Source organism: Zingiber officinale, chromosome 6B (genome assembly GCF_018446385.1).
Source record: "Zingiber officinale cultivar Zhangliang chromosome 6B, Zo_v1.1, whole genome shotgun sequence".
NCBI classification, from domain to species: domain Eukaryota; kingdom Viridiplantae; phylum Streptophyta; class Magnoliopsida; order Zingiberales; family Zingiberaceae; genus Zingiber; species Zingiber officinale.
In genome coordinates this window covers 95,240,518-95,258,619 of record NC_055996.1, presented here as the reverse complement: position 1 = coordinate 95,258,619, position 18,102 = coordinate 95,240,518, and the positions used below count along the sequence as shown (strand labels likewise).

Below are 18,102 nucleotides of genomic sequence, written 5' to 3'. Positions count from 1 at the left end.
AACTAACTTAAAAGAACTTATAATTAAAAACCAGAGACTAATTAAGATGTAGTACAGAGGAATTACTTGGTAATCGAGGATTGCTAATCCAAGGCAAAGAAGGCGATTTAATCGATTCTCCTCTGGGCGGAGGCCTTACATTGAAAGCACGTAAAGAAATAACACAAACGAAAGCAACGATTACAAGTAGTTCATCAGCTTAGCTTCCTCGGACCAAGGCTATTTTAGTTCTGTCCCTACCGAAGGGTTCCGGCGCCTGGGGATAAATTTATCCCCATCTGGATCGATCCTGAAACTCGATCCGCTGAAAGTCGATCCTCGAACCCTTCCGGGCGCCTTGGCCGGTTCCCGGCCTGAGTCCCAAGGTCAACATAAGTCGACTTTTCGACCGTCAGCCTGCCCCCCTACTGCCTGGTCCCGGTCTGCTCGCCCGCTCCACTAGTTTGGGTGATCTCCTTCCCGAATAGTGGCTCACCCGAACCCACGTTCCCGCCTTCTCCCGAGCGCCTTCCTCCCGGCTCGCCCTCGAACGCCGAAGACGCTCTTTCCTCGTCCACGGTACTCTTCCGCTGGCCACTGCCCCTGACGCACCGAGCCCGCTTCTCCTCCCGCCCGCTCCTTCTCGTTAGCCGCCTTCCGCCTCGACTTACATGCTCCTAAGCTCCTGCACACTTAGACACAAGGGTTAAACAAACGCAGGACCTAACTTAGCTTGTTTGATCACATCAAAACACCTTGGGGTTCCAACAGATTACACATATGCAACTCAAGATTATGATTATGAAACTAGAACTATTCAATATCAACATCGATATAAAGGTGACAAACAAAAGAAAATTCATAATTATCAAGATATGCAGGAGAGTTTAGTTGAGATTGATTCTAGTCAAAGTTTATCATACTCGCAGCCTTCTTATTATAATTCTAATGCATCATATGGTGATCTATCATATCAGAGCTCGGGGACGTATGCTTATCCTTATCCTTATCGTGTGCATGTACCTTTGCCCATTTCGATTTCAGTGGCGTCAGTTCAAATCTATCTTTCAATAATGAATCGAGATACGTTGATGGACATGTGGAGAAATCAATATTAATATTGCATGTCATTGGATGATGATTATTTAATCTGGACGTTAGATAATTATGGAGTTGACCTAAGCAGAATGTTGCAAGAACTAATGTTTTCATCTGATTCATGCCACTGCTTTTGGTATTAGTAAGGTAACATATTATGATGTAAAAAAAAAGGGGCAGCCTGGTGCACGAAGCTCCCGATATGAGGGGTCCCGGGGAAGGATCCATTGTACGCAGCCTTACCATGCTTTTTGTAAGAGGCTGTTTCCAGGATTCGAACCGTGACCTTTTTGTCACATAGCAAGGCTGTTTCTAGGATTCGAACGCGTGACCTTTTGGTCACATAGCAATAACTTTACCGTTGCGCCAAGGCTCTCCTTCGTAACATATTATGATGTATCAATTTTAATTCAAATTATTGATAGATCAATTTTCTTTAAAGAAAATTATATTTAATTATTTTTTCTATTAATATTAAATTGTTCAATAATTAAGAATTTATATAAAATTAATATACAACTTATTTTTAAATTATATATAATAAATATATTGATCTAATAATTATTATATATAAATAAAAAAATATCAAAATCGTATCAGCACGGTATGATACGATACCGAAATCTTATCATTCCGGTCTGGGATAGAACATTGGCACGGGTCGAGACCTTATTTTTGACCTTTTGATTTAGGTTACGATGCTATCTCTTCATTTTGGTTTTAGATAGATGGGTTTGTGCTTTTATTGGAAACGTTAACATTGACCATCAATTTAGATTTGCTAGTGTCCTCTATTTGGGGTCGGATGATGAGACCCTCCATTCCCATCTTCTTGTGTTTATGCTCCTGTTATGTGGGCTTGTGTTTCTATCAAAAGCCTCACTTTGGCTCTCATGCCTTGGTGTCCTATATTTGGAATTAGATGATGAAGTCCTTTAGTCCCTTCTCTTTGCATTTATACTTAAGATGATTTTTGAAGTATATTCACATCGGTGGTAGCCTCTTGATGATAGCAACCATATAGAAGGTCATAAATTTACAAACCTTTAGTATGGATATCTTAAATGATCACTTGCAGCTCGTGGACTTTGGCTTACGAGGGACATTGTGTCTATCATCTTGAAGTCAAAGAATTTTTCTGTTATAAATTTCTTTAAGTTGGCAACATCCTATGCTTTATGTGATCGTAAAGTACATCTAAAATTTAAAGGAAAGTTTTATAAAACCGCAGTTAGACTTGCTATGTTATATGGATCTAAATGTTGAGCTATGACTCGAGCACATGAGCAGAAGATGAGAGTTGCAGAGATGAGGATGTTAAGGTGGATGTGTGGACATACGAGGATAAAAAAAAAGAAAGAAATGAGAGTGTTAGAGAGAAAGTCGGAGTTGTATCTATTGAGGAAAAACTCCGAGAGACACGTTTAAGATGGTACGGACATGACGACCAATAAATGCTCCAGTTAGGTGATATGAAACTATGACAAACACACATATTAAATGAGGAAGAGGAAGACCAAAAAAGACTTGGTTAGCAACAATAAAACAAGATAAAATTTATTTAAGTATAGATGATGATATAGTAGGAGATAGAGCTCAATGGCGTAAAAGGATTCATATAGTTGACTTCACCTAGTGGGATAAGGTTTGATTGTTATTGTTGTTGGCATCCGCTTTGAATTTTTTGTCAAGCAATGCCTGCAGAGTTTTTGCTATTGTATGGTTTGATGTTCAACTCGTTACTGATAAAGTTTATGCATAAATGTTCTATGCTTCCTTTGCTTGTGTGTCATTTTTAGATATAGTGGGAGCATCTTCTAAAAGGAATCCTGTGAGCTTTAATGTAGTTAAATAGGACATCTTTTGTTGCCTTCACTTGAGTTTACTTTAGAAAATTTTTCTAGTCTTTTGCAGAAATGGAAAATTTTCAGGGGAATCCCATCAAAACCGATCCAATTCATTTGGAGTCTAGTCAATCAGATTGTTAATAAATTGGCGGCTCGAATATGTGGAGCGTCATTTCGATGACGTGGGTCATGAGTTACTAGTCATCTCACCCTCCCAAGTTTGTTAAACTCACTTCTGATACCATTGTGATCGATTATTTTTGTTAGTCATTGGGTCAATTCTTAGCATGTTAACATTCCTTCTATTGGGTAGGCTTACCTCTTCAAGTAAGAAATTCTTTAGGTCGAGGCAAGAGCTGAACTCTTTCACTTTAATACAATATTGCCTGCTTAACTGCTTATGATTTATTGATAATCGTTTCTCAAATACAATAACCTTCAACTCAAAATAGTAGCACTATGAGATTTGAGTTCCGGTGAACTTTTGAAACCTTGGAATTTTTGAAGAGGATAAGAGGTAGAGAAAAACTCAAGACGAGAGATTTCAACTTGAGAATTGAATGATTTGAACACTAGGAGAAGGGAGGCCTCAAACTGTAAAAAAGACATTTTTGGAATATTTTCTGCAAAATTCACTAACTATTAAGCATTGCACATTCTCCAAGTTTGATTAATGTGCGTGTGCATGCACAAGATTGACTATGTTGTCTGCTGCTTTGCCGCCTTGTAGTTTTATTTTTCAGTCATTAAATTTCTAATTCCCCATCCTGAACTCAAGCGTGTGGGTGTGTGTGCATGGTGTGAGCATGGAGCACCAGGTCAGCACATGTGGTTCGCATGCCGCTGAGTTATAAGTGCAAATGAGAGGCAATGTTATGAGTTTTTTCTTAGGTGCGGAAACTAGTGCACAGACAATGCGAGCACTGAGGCACTACATTGGCACTACCACTGCTAACTCTAAGGTGATGTTGGATGTCAGCCTTCAAAAATTAGGCAGGCATGTTATTGATTCAGATTCCTAGAGGCTGCATGCAACTACTTTTTGGATGCAGATTTCAATGTCACGGTGGAGCCATTTTGTTCCCCTCATTTTATGTGTCACACAGAAACTAATGTGTGCAATTTGTCAAGTTGCTTCTGTGACTAATTGATCTCTGTTTGCAACTCATTTTTTGGATCTACCAATCCCATTATTTTCGGCCAATTTCACATCACATATTGGTTCTACAAGAATTAATGCTTGCACATATGAGATATCGCTCATGCATTCACGTTTGTGAACCATGCTTATGTTTGAGCCCATACCTTCTTCTGATTAGACTGAACTACTTGTGAAATAGCCATTCACTAAATTAGTTACAAAAACCAATTTGCAACATCATAAACGTATGCATAGAAGCAAAGACAACATGAGAATTACTGATATAACATGTTGGTCTGAAGGAGAACATCCTTTATCTTAAAAATAGTTTGGCTGAGAAGTCAAAATTTATCTCTGAGAAGGATGCTTTAGCTTAATGATAAAGTTCTCTTAATTGATTCTTCTGAAGAGTTTGCTTGTTAACAAGGGTTCTCAGGATTCTAGCTGTATTCTTGGACTGAGATTTCTCCACTCAGTCCTGATCAATGTCAAACTAGTTATGCATATAAAAGGTGTTCTAGTTTGGATCTTAATTAAACCTGTTCTTGCTTCTCTCATTTACTATTTCTTGTGCATCACATTTCCTTAACATGTGCATTTATCATTATTTGTATGTATTGGTAATACTAGATACTCTTTGAAGGAGTTATGGTATCATAACTCTTGTTGGGCTTAGCTTATTATTTGAATTGCTTACAACTTCATATTTTTACTATAGGGACTGTTCTTTCAACCTGCTGGAGGAATAAAAGGATCACAATTTAACTTTAATGTGGGACATGTTGCCAATTTCTGCAAAGTTTGTTATCCTAGAAGACCATCATCTTATGTGGCCAAGAGATCTAGAAATGATGGAAGAGTGCTTAATGAAATTTGCCGGGATGAAAAGATTCTTGTGGCCAATAGAGGAGAAATTGCAGTCAGAGTGATCCGAACAGCACATGAAATGGGTATACCTTGTGTAGCTGTTCACTCTACTATTGATCGGGATGCTCTACATGTGCGGCTTGCAGATGATGCAGTCTGCATTGGTGAAGCTCCCAGTAGTCAATCGTAAGTGCTGGTTTTTCTTGTTAGCATTAGCTACTGAAAATTCTTTGAAACAACCTAAAGTTACTTCCTAGTGTTGCTTATTTTTGTTTGAATTTTCAGAATTTTCTCCGGATTTTTCTGTTGCTTTTGTCATGAATAGAAGATTTTTTGGACATCTATAGATGTCTAATCTTATATTTTTAACAGGTATTTGCACATTCAAAATGTTTTATCTGCTGCTGTTAGTCGTGGGTGTACGATGTTGCATCCTGGTTATGGTTTCTTAGCTGAGAATGCTCGTTTTGTTGATATGTGCAGAGGGCATGGAGTCAATTTTATTGGACCCAATGTAAGCTGTTCTTTTACCTATAGATTGAGTCATGAATAAGCTTGTACGTACACTAACACTTCTAGTGGAGACTTATATTTCTATTGGTCCTTTGCAAAAAATCTTAGAATAACCCTGTTGGACATTTGGATCCGCAACCCTGTCAAATACTTGTACCCGAGTCCTCCAGATGTTTACTTCTTGTAGCATTTGGACAAACAAAGACGGAATTCATAATTTTCTTTTGCTCAAATACTTTTTTCGGTTTTGGATTAATTTTGTGCTATTACTTGATTTAAAAAACAACTTTGAAAAAGTGCACAGGTGTTTCATCATAGAACTAGTTCTTATGAATTTAGACAAGCAATTTTTTTGCACAAACTTATCTTTCTAATAGCTGGACATCTCTGGCTTGTTTCTATGCACAATATTTAAACCCACAGATGTAGACATTCCCCTCATTCATTGTCAAATGAATGTAATTTTGGCTAATAGGTGATACATTAACAAACCTTTTCATAATTGTCAGCCAGACAGCATTCGTGTAATGGGTGACAAATCTACAGCTAGAGAAACAATGAAGAAAGCTGGTGTTCCTACTGTACCAGGAAGTGATGGACTTTTGCAGGTAGAAGAACATCTAAGACACCAGTTTTTCACTTCATTGTGAATGTTACTGCTGCAAGTGATTAGATTCCTAAATGCTATTTTTTTGCAATTCAGTCAACAGAGGAGGCTGTGAAGCTTGCCCATGAAATTGGTTTTCCTGTCATGATCAAGGTACCTTTTTTTCTTTTCTGAGATTGAGTGAAAGTGCTAGTTCTTGTCACCATTATTCGTTGCATTTACCTTATAGATCCATTATATTTCCTTTAAGGAGGATTCTTTAATACTATACCATAGAGACCTTTACATTTGTGCTGGTGTACAATCTTTGAACTTGGATTTTGCCAACTTAGTCTGACCTAGCTTCTGGATTTAGCTAAGATCATCTATATACAGTTTTTCTTCAGCCCATTCTTCATGACACCTAAAGCACTCAGTTCTTGTTTCAAACATATTCAATTCCACAACTATAGAGATATCAAAAAATTTTCCATCTTGAAATTAACTTGGCTTTTGGAGGGCATTTTATTTAAGATCTTTTTTTTTTCCTCTCCCCACTTTCACTTAGGCAACTGCTGGTGGAGGAGGGCGCGGAATGAGATTAGCTAAAGAACCTGATGAGTTTGTGAAGTTGTTACAGGTACTCTATACCATGCTTGTTTTTCCCTTTTTCTATAAAATGCATCAAGTAACCATGCAAATGCAAGTTTCCCTTTTTGGTTTTGTATTTTTTTTCATTATTACTCTGGCGTAAGTAAATAATACATGGGACAATTAATATTTGAAAAATACGAGAATGATTGAAGTTGATCTATATTTTGACAATCTGGACACCCTTTGGGGTAATATAAGATATTTGAGTTCATGAATTTTGATGCAAGGCTAAAGTTACCTTACATTGGGCTTAAAGAAAGTGGCGACAATATTTCCATGTTTAATTGAGTTTACTGTCTTAATTTTGAACTAACCACCAGATACAGTGTTTTCAACTTTTGATATTAGGATAGTTCTGTTTTACCACTATTGTTCAGTTTAAAACATCTTCATAATTGTCATACAGTCATAATGATAGTGTATTTGATCTCTAAACCGTAGAATTTCTTATTTCCAGCAAGCTAAGAGTGAGGCAGCAGCTGCATTTGGAAATGATGGAGTTTATTTGGAGAAATATATCCAAAATCCAAGGCACATTGAATTTCAGGTAAGGTATCCATGTATTGTCTAGTCCAGAAAATGAAGGCGTGATAGTTGGAGAAACACTCAAATTTTCTTGTGCAACTGTATACAGAAATTTGTTAGACGTTTCGTTAATAACTTCTGGCAGCTTCTAATACTTTGCAGTTTAACTTCTGAACTTGGAGATTTCTTTCCATGTGCATGCAATCCTGTGATATTGGTGGAAAGAAAACATTATTTTGCCAATCACTCATTCATCTTAGTATCAACTACCATTATGTCGAATTGGCCATCTAATAATTAACGAAATATTAAGCCAGAAACTCTTTATTTGCCACTTTCTGGTCATATGCCAACTATTTACAAGATCATCTTTTTTTATTCTTCTATATCATGTCATAGAGGACCATGTTTGGGCAGCTATCGCCACTATGAATGCCAACCTAAATTAACTACAACCTAACAAGAAAAAGAGTTGTTTTGTTTGTGAGTTAATGCACATTTGGAGATTTTTGTTTAGCTTAAATTTTTGGTTCAGGTTTTGAAGTAAAAACTATATAGCCGATCCTACCTAGTGGGATAAAATTTGGCTATTGTTGTTGGTGTTGTTGTTGTTGTTGTTCTGAAGTAAAAACTTGCAAGTTTGATCCAGTCCAGCTTTAATAAAAGAGATAAAGGTGCACCCTTGCCTTACTTGATTTCAAATATATGATCTTATTTTTTTTTTAAAATACAAACTCCTTTCAGTTTTCTAACTGCGTGTTTATTTGATCTTGAAAACAGAAGTGTATAGTAATGAGATAATTAAATAGAAATCTGAGTTGACTTTTGCTTTAGGTTTTTCTCTCCAGAATTTCATTTGGGGTTTGGACTTGAATACTAAAATTTTCGCCTCACCCAACAAGTTTGGTTTAACTTGGTTTATCCAAAAACCAATTCCATACGACCAATGACTTACCTTTCCCAATATTTGATTCCCTCTTGATGTATATGTAGATATGGTCAATAGCTCATGATGTCATATAGGAAGTTCATTTAAATCTTTCTACATTGTAACCTGTCTCTGTCATGGCTTCATAGGTTCTAGCTGACAAATATGGTAATGTTGTCCATTTCGGGGAGCGTGATTGTAGCATTCAGGTATATATATTAAACTATGGTTCATGTCTATCTTTAATTTCTTCGTATTAAATCTTCTGACTTTTGGATAAATATTGTGTTTTCTTAAATATGTGGAAAAGGATAATATGCCATGTTTCTCATAAAGGCAATTTGTGTTCAATATTTGCTTGCCCTTGTGTCATTATAATAATTTATTTTTTTATATTATCTATTTCTAAGTACCTAAAGCTAGTTTCAAGTTGTCTTCCTGACGCATCTTTGCTAGGCTTTCTAAATGTGATAAGGTTGTATGTGACCTTAGTGTGTTTGCCCTTACTATCTTTGCATGCTGTATTGATATTTTTTTTGCATGTCCTCTATGATTTCTGTTTATGAATATGATTATTAAAATATAAATTCCGGAAGGCAAAAGCCTGCAAGAATGTAATGGTTGTTATGTTAGAGCTCTTTGACTTGCACTAATGGCGGTGAAGAGCATCAGTCAGCGGCAACAACTCAAGGCAAGTGGCTGCAGTTTCTTTTTTGAAGACGCAAGTCATATATAGATTAGAGAGGAGAGATCACCCTCTCATGATTACCCTCCAGAGAGGAAGTGATCACTGGACGCTAGCCGTTTTTGACAATTATCGGTGACGATTGAGAATAAGATCAGGATTGGGAGCACAGAAGGCGCGTCCGTGCATGCTTCCCCTATGTCTTGGCCACCTGAACTAACAGTTAGTAACCACCCATGATTTATCTCCTCCGTGTTGGCCTAGAGATTGGTTGACGGGGGCATTGGGGACGAACGAATTACCTTTTTACCATAGGATTTGGAGCACAGAAGGAGGGGGAGAATGACATATAGAAATAACATAGGTTAGTTATAATACTCTATAACTGTTATTAGTAATATAGCAATATTATAATTATTATAACCGTTAATATAATTGGTATATATAATTTATATAACAGGAATAATTTATATATATTATCAGTTAGTTAAATTATTACATTATAATTAATTATTAAACTGTTTATATATAATTTAGTAATTAAAAAATAGAAAAATATTTTAATTTAAAAAATTTACCAAAATTACCTAATCATATTATTAATTAACATATAATTCAGTTATTTTAATTAATTAAATGAATAATTTTTAAGAATAATTAATACAAAAATAATATAATTCAAATTAATTATTACCAGTTAATCAAATATGACCGGTCATGGCCGGTCCCAAGCCCAGATAAAGGAGGAGGGTTGCCAGCCAGCGTCAAACTATGACAAATATTTTCATGAATGAATCCATTAAACTATTGTGCTAATGCTAGGTTGTTCCCCGGAAGGAACGCGTTGTAGGGTCCGACTGTAACGTCTCGGCAAGGACCGCTACATCTCCAGAACTCGGGTGTAGTGATAAATATGCAAGAGTTCGCGTTACAGGGTCCGACTGTAACGTCTCAGCAAGGACCGCTACATCTCCATGAGAACTTGAGTGTAGTGTTAAATAGGCAAGAGTTCTCACACCATAGGTTAGATAAGAACAAATATGATAGAAAAACTAATAATCTAAGATTTGAAACTTAGAACATAGGAACTCTCACTGGTAAATCAATGGAGGTAGTAGATATGATGATTAGGAGAAAAATTAATATTTTGTGTGTACAAGAGACAAAATGGACAGGTGAGAAGGCAAAGATGATAGAGAACACGAGTTTTAAGTTATGGTACACTGGAAAGAGTAAAACAAGAAATGGAGTGGGTATTATTGTAGATAGTTTGTTAAAGGATGAAGTTGTAGGAGTAGTTAGAAAAGAGGATAGAATTAAAGCCCTTAAGATAATAGTGGCGAAAGAAACTATGAACATAATTAGCGTATATGCACCACAAGTAGGATTAGATGAAGCTACCAAATTAAGGTTTTGGGAGGACTTAGATGAAATATTACAAAATATTTCACCAAATGAAAGGATTTTAATAGGAGGTGATCTAAATGGACATGTCGGAGTGAAAAATGAGGAATATGAGAGAGTACATGGGAGTTATGGGTTTGGAACGAGGAATGAGGAAGGAAAACTATATTAGATTTTGCGATAGCATATGACCTTATATTAGCTAATACGTTTTTTAAGAAAAGAGAAGAACACTTAGTCACATTCAAAAGTGGGAATAATAAATCGCAAATTGACTTTCTTATGGTTAGGAAGAAGGATAGAAAGATTTGTAGAGATTATAAAGTCATTCCTGGAGAAAGCTTAACTACCCAACATAGGGTAGTAGTGTTGGATATGTTCGATCGTGAAAGTCGATAGAGCGGGGTGAAAATCGATATACAATTTCGAACAGAGTTAAGTGGTGGAAAAAGAGAAAGCAAGAAAGGAGCAAGGCTAAGACAAGTTCTTATTACTTGGTTAGGAGCATATGTCGACTCCTACTACAAGGATAGCAGCAATGGTGCTTCGATACTCGGTGAGTCAAAGGGCATGAAGTAAAGAATCTTGGTAGTGGAATGAGAAAGTACAAGAGAAAGTGAAGGAAAAACGAATAGCTTATAAGGAATTATATATTTGTAAGAATGAGGAAAACTTAAAAAAATATACAATAGCCAAGAAAGAAGCTAAGAAAGTGGTGAGTGAAGCAAAAAATGAAACTTTTGAACGGTTATATCAAAAATTGGATACAAAAGAAGGGGAAAGAGACATTTATAGAATAGCTAAAGTGAGAGAAAGAAAAACAAGAGATCTTAGCCAAATAAAATGTATTAAAGATGAATGTAATAGGGTATTAGTAAGCGATGGAGAAATAAAAGAGCGGTGGAAGAGGTATTTTCATCAACTTTTTAATGAAGGTTTAGGAGACCAACTTAACTTGGGTAATTTAATTAGGTCAAATGAGCATCGAAATTTTAATTTTTATCGTAGAATTCAAACTTCAGAAGTAAAACAAACTTTAAATGAGATGCACAATGGAAAAGCCGTTGGACCAGATGATATTCCGATAGAGGTATGGAAGTGCTTAGGGAAATAAGGTATTGAATGACTTACAAAATTATTTAACATGATATTGAAAACGAAAAAAATGCCTGATCAATGGAGGATAAGTACTCTAGTTCCCTTATATAAGAATAAGGGAGACATACAAAATTGTGCAAACTATAGGGGTATTAAACTAATGAGTCATACTATAAGGAAAAAGTAATAAAAAGATTAAGGAAGGAGACAACAAAGGAGAAAATCAATTTGGGTTCATGCGGAAGGTTGACAATAAGCTATACATCTTCTTAGACAATTAATTGAAAATATCGAGCAAAACAAGATCTACATGGTATTCATTAACTTAGAAAAGCGTATGATAGAGTCCCAAGAGAAATTATATGGCGAATTTTAGAAGAGAGGTGTTAGCGTAATATATATGAACTAATTAAGGATATGTATGAGGATGTAACGACCGGAGTAAAGACTTAAGCGAAGTAACTGAAGCATTTCAATAAAGATAGGGTTACATCAAGGATCACTCTAAGTCCCTATCTTTTACACTAATTACGACGAACTCACTCCAGACATTCAAGACACAGCAGTGCGTGTTGTGTTCAGATGATATTATTTGGTAGATGAGACACGTGAAGGAGTAAATGCTAAGCTAGAATCTTGGAGGGAAACACTAGAAGGGAAAGGTTTTAAGGTTAGTAGATTAAAGACAGAATATATGGAATTTAAGTTTAGCAATATTAGAAGTAATGAAACAATTGTTAAGATAGGAGAGGACGAGTTGTCTGGAACCGAGCGATTTAAATATTTAGGATCATTTTTACAAAATGATGGAGGGATTGAGAGAGATGTCTTACATAGAATACAAGCATGATGAGTGAAATGGAGGGGAGCGTCGAGTGTTTTATGTGACCGTAAAGTACCTCTTAAACTTAAAGGTAAGTTCTATAAAACCGCAATTAGACTTGCTATGTTATATGGAGCTGAATGTTGGGCTATGACTCGAGCACACGAGCAGAAGATGAGAGTTGCAGAGATGAGGATGTTAAGGTGGATGTGTGGGCATACGAAGATGGACAAAATAAGAAATGAGAGCATTAGACAGAAAGTCGGAGTTGCATCTATTGAGGAAAAACTCCGAGAGACACGTTTAAGATGGTACGGACATGTACTTAGACGACCAATAAATGTTCCAGTTAGGCGATGTGAAACTATGATAAACATGCATATCAAACGAGGAAGACCAAAAAAGACTTGGTTAGCAACAATAAAACAAGATAAAATTTATTTAAATATAGATGATGATATAATAGGAGATAGAGCTCAATGGCGTAAAAGGATTCATACAGCCGACCCCACCTAGTGGGAAAAGTTTTGGTTGTTGTTGTTGTTGTTATTTTTTATATATATTTATTAATTAATAAAAATTACTAATTAATTTTTGTTAATAATTATATATTAGTTTAGTGATAATAATATATAACAGTATAATTTTTTATTAAAATTTGTGATTATAATAAGATAAATAAATTAATTTTAAAATTATTTGTAATTTTAGTTAGAACTAATTATATACAATTAATTTAAAATAAATTTTATTTAATTATAATTGAATAAACTTAAATTTAGTTTTTAATTTAAAATGCACTTCTAAATTTTCTAGAGGTTTATACATTTTTAAATATAAAAAAATATTTTAAATCTTTTAAATAAATTTAAAAATATTTATAAAATAATTTTATTTTGTAATCCATGTTAAAAAATGATTATAAATTTAAATATTCTAAAAATTCTCAAAAATAATTTTAAATATTTCAAATAAATTAAATTTTTTTAAATTTTGTAATTATATTAAAAAAATGATTAAAAATCTTTCAATTTGTTTTAAACAATGATAAATAGTTTTTAAAATAATTTTTTGAACTTTACAAGTAATTTTATAATTTTAGGTTTAATTTTGAAAAAAATAGATAATTTTCAGAATTATTTAATATTTTAAAATCAATTATTTCAAGAAATACTTTCATATCTTTTAAAAATTAATTATATATTTTAATAATTAAAAATAATTTTGCAAACATAAGGCTACGAAAATAATGTCAAAGTTGTGTTATAACTTAGTGTTTATTTAATAATTTTGTATTTTCTCTTGATATTAATTTATGTTTTTCTTATTGTCATGTTGATATCCACTAGTTATATTTGCGATTACTCTTTGTTTTATTAACATATTTATAAGTATAACAAATCTTAGATAATTTTTTTTGTTATTTTAATGGTTCAAAGTGTTAAATAATGTTTTTGTATAAAGATATTTATTCTATTTATTTAATATTTTTGTTAAAATGAGATATTCTTCTTATTTTATGATTTTTATGAATAGGCTAATATTTCTTATGTTAGTTTTGTCAATGTTATAAATTGTGAATATTTATTATATTTTTTGTTATAAATGATTTGATCTTTTTGACACTGACTTTTAAATGATGCATGGTAGACAAATGACATCAAAATAACAATCTTATGATCCAACTTGGAGTTCTACACTTTGACTCGAGAATCAATTTTATTGACAATGTTTGCATTATAATATGATTGGATGTAGTTGTGGGGTCACAAGTTTAGAATAATATCTTGCTAGTGGATATCCATATGTTTCTAAGTGTAAAAGTTTCTCAAGGATCCGTTATGCAATGAAAGAGGAACTTGATAGCATAAAAGAATTAAAGTACAAACAACAACTGAAATTTTTGATAGACGAGCCTTTAGAAAGCTTGTCTATGAGAAATTTGAAGGTTGTGATGAAGGTATTTCGAATGACAAAGAACTTTTAGTAGCTTTTAGCACCTCTTGAACTCATTATGAGTATGAGCAACATAAGCAATATAGTAGTGATATAGTTGCACTAGTGGAGCTTGTTCAATTGGTGTTAGTTGAGCGGCTCAACTACTACAACAACATTAGGGAGAAGTGCAAGTGTTCGTGTTACTTCAACACAAGTTGGCAAAAGGCTACTGCGCTCCCCCTAGTGCCCCCACCAATCCATCCAAAGGCCAACACGGAGGAGTTAAATCACAGATGACTATTAGCCCTTGGAATAGTGACTGACACATGAGGGAGGCATTTACCTCGGCTTTGCCGAGATTCGAACCCTAGACCTTGTTGGATCGAGAAGAATTTAGATATCTCCACAATGACATGATATTGTCCACTTTGGGCCTAAGCCCACATGATTTTGCTCTTGGGCTTTCCCCAAAAGGCCTCATGCCAAATGGAGATATCTTTCTCTTATAAACTCATGATCTTTCCTATGTGTTTTTAATGTGGGACTATGTTTGCAACCTTGCAACTTCAACAATCCCCCCTTAAACAAAGGACCACAGGCTTCCCACGTCCGATCCTCGACCCACCAGGTCTTTCTGTCCCTCGGTCCACCCGACCTACTAGGACTTCCTTGCCTAGTCACAACTAGGACTTCCTGCTTGGTGTCTGGTCCTCTTGATCCGAACATAGGAGCGCACCCACATGGCTCAATCAGATCATAGCTCTTGTGCACAGTCGGCGGTTAAACCTTCTGGCAGTCCGAGCTCTGATACCAATTGTTGGATTGAGAAGAATTTAGATATCTCCATAATAACATGATATTGTCCACTTTGGGCCTAAGCCCTCATGGTTTTGCTCTTGGGCTCTCCCCAAAAGGCCTCATGCCAAATGGAGATATCTTTCTCTTATAAACCCATGATCTTTCCCATGTGTTTTTAATGTGGGACTATGTTTGCAACCTTGCAACTCCAACATACCTTAAGTTGGCAGCACCTCATGCGCTAGTCGCTAGACTATCCAGAGGGACGTGCTACTTCAACACAAGATGATATAGGTCGTTTCATTCCTTCTATGAGACTAAGGCATGTAGTGGATATTGCTAATATTATTCTACTAGCGTTAATAATGCCTATACAAGGGAGAAGTACATATCCTAAAGTATTGCTAAATTTTTTTATCATTTCATTCGAATTCCCTAATGCAACAAACAATACATACTATCGTAGTGTAGTGTCTAACATTTAAAAAATCCCTTGTATTAAACCTCTGACCGCATGTGAAATTGCTAGCCTATATTTAGATGAATGCGTGGAGAAAATCAAGACTTAGATCCTATTATGCAAGAAGCAATAAGACCTATATACGACCACGTTGATGTGTGAAAGTTTGGCAAGGTCTACACGAATGAACATTATTAACTATCAGCTATACTGCAATAGGAAGATGATATTTCATAAATCTATTGATGTAAGAATATCATGATGCATTTTACATATATCACTTCATAGATAGTGTAGAACATATAGTGTAAGTCATTATAGACAATAGTATAAACTTCAAGAGGGCTAGAGGTTTATTAACGCAAGAGCATTGGACATTATTTTGGATACCATGTACAACACACAGTATCCATTATAATGATGATAAATATCAATAAACTTAATATAGTAAAAAAGAAAGTGAAAAAAGGTCGGTCGTTAACAAAATTTCTTTATAATAATAATCATTGGGTTCAAGGATTAATGAGAAAATTTGTTAACGGGGAGATTTTGTGACTAGTAGCAATTAGGTTTGCGACTCACTTTCTCCTAGTAAAGTCGTTATTTGAGAAAAAAAAGTCCGATGGAAGACTGTTCACTTTTGAGGATTAGAAAATCTCGTTACTCTAGCACGACTGAAGGTAGGGAGGTACAAAAATTTATTATATCTGTTAGATTTTAGGACTAGATGTCGTAAATGAGCAATATTTACCACATAAATCATGAAACAAAAGAGGAAATTAAAAAACTTCTACAATCATCAACCAAGTATCAACATTATGTTGATACATTCATAGGAAGATAGGATAATTAAATGGGAAAACATATTTATTTAGTAGTGTATTTTTTTAATAATAAAGAATTTTCAATATTACTATCAATAATTATGTATGCTTAATTATTTTAGGCTATTATCTCAATTCTACATATCAATATCAATATCAATATAATCTTACCATAAATGACAATATGTTAGGGACTAAAAAAAAATATAATATCAAGACTACAAAAAGATAGAATTAGTTGTTGAGGTTATCAATAAAAGTGGATTATCTCAAGAGGCATATGACTTTTGGCGATCCTTTTTTGCAATGTCATGTAAATATAAAATGGATGTCTGTAAAAATAACATAATCTATTACTCATTATTGTTAACACATGAATACAATTTTAATTTTGTTCTTATTTATCTTACAATCGAGTGGTGATTACAATACAAAGGCTCGATCTCGAATTTGAAAAAGGTTACTTTACGAATTCTCTCACATATTGTGAAATCTTCTTTCTTATTGTCGCTTGGAGAAAATGACATTTGTTCATTATAATATCCATTTTCAACTAAGAGTCATAAAAGAAGAGAATGAAGAATAAGAGTGACCCATTTGATATTGAATTTGTCCAAATTGAGATCTAGTGATGGATTGGTATAGCACAAGTTGAGAATCTATTACTTGATAAAGCATGTGATCCGCTACGAACATCTAAACTTGTTACCCAACAAATTAAAAAGTGTAAGCTAGAGATGTTGATGAGGAAGATCATGATGAAACTTCGAGAGTTTTTGAATCTCAACCCAAACATTCTCGGACATCCAAACCCCAATTGCAACCAAAGTTCATAGATAAAGGTAAAATCAAAGCTCCTACAATCATTACTACGAAGAAAGAAAAAAAAGAAAAGCTCAATGCAATTGAGGATCGGTGAAAATCCATTTAATGCAATTGATGAGTAAGAACATAATGAGAGCAAAGAAACATCATCACCTTTTGACACTGCAGCCCAACAAGAAGTTCAAAAGAATAATAGTCATGTCGATAGCAGTGCAAGTATTCATAGAGGTGATGTAGTGGCGATGTAGTGGGTAGTTGTGAAATCTATGTTCCCTCGTCTCCAATAGAGGAGCCTTGGACATATGAGTAAGGTTACACATATATAACCTAAGATGATGATGATGGAGCTAGATGCATCATATGGTGATCCATTATACTAGAGTTCGGGGAATGTTTATCCTTATCCTATATATGTACTAGTTCCGATTCTAGTGGTACTAGTCCAAGTCCAACTTCAAGTGGTAAATCCAAACATGTTGATGGACATATAGAGAAATTGATATCAATACTACATGTCATAGGATAATTATTTGATTTTAGTGTTAGAGAATTATAGGGATCTTATAAGGATGTTGCAAGAACCGATGCTTTTCTGAATCGCGATACTCTTTTTAGCAGTAGCAAGGTGATGTGGACGTCGAGGTGGGCGTCGCTATAGTCGGAAGCAAATTAGCTACTGCTATAGTAGAAATAAATTAGCTATTGCCTAATTACTAGAAAATAAATAATGACCTAATTTAATTACTGGTATAGTAGAAACAAATAATGGCCTAATTAACTTTTCTATTTTTGACTCCTTGTTTCTTTTATGGGTTGGTTGGTCTTTCTTGAATTGTGTCATGTTTGACTCCTTATATCTGGACCGTTATTATTAATAAAGGGAGGAAGAAAATTTGAGTAATTTGAACTTTGTCTAGGATGAGTCTTCCCTCCTCCCTTCACCCTTATGTGTTGCATGACCAAGTATGGATCCGGATCTCGATCCGTGACTTGATCTTGCACTCGGAACCATAACAACTTGGTATCAGAGCTGATCATGGGTGACACAGATCTTATCACATCAAAACTTGATGCCTTCATGGAAAAATTGACCTCGCAACAAGAAGTTT

General features: G+C 34.6%; 1 protein-coding gene across 2 annotated transcripts in view; it reads left to right on the top strand.

Moving 5' to 3' along the window:
* The window catches only part of LOC121993239 (biotin carboxylase 2, chloroplastic-like), a 49,322-nt gene that overhangs the window by 23,500 nt on the left and 7,720 nt on the right, over positions 1–18,102 (top strand). For both annotated transcript variants that reach the window (XM_042547953.1, XM_042547954.1), the window contains exons 3-9: positions 4,784–5,118; positions 5,305–5,446; positions 5,955–6,053; positions 6,149–6,205; positions 6,600–6,671; positions 7,143–7,232; positions 8,288–8,347. In XM_042547953.1, coding sequence (XP_042403887.1) covers positions 4,784–5,118; positions 5,305–5,446; positions 5,955–6,053; positions 6,149–6,205; positions 6,600–6,671; positions 7,143–7,232; positions 8,288–8,347 — 855 coding nt within the window. The remainder of the gene's footprint in view (positions 1–4,783; positions 5,119–5,304; positions 5,447–5,954; positions 6,054–6,148; positions 6,206–6,599; positions 6,672–7,142; positions 7,233–8,287; positions 8,348–18,102) is intronic.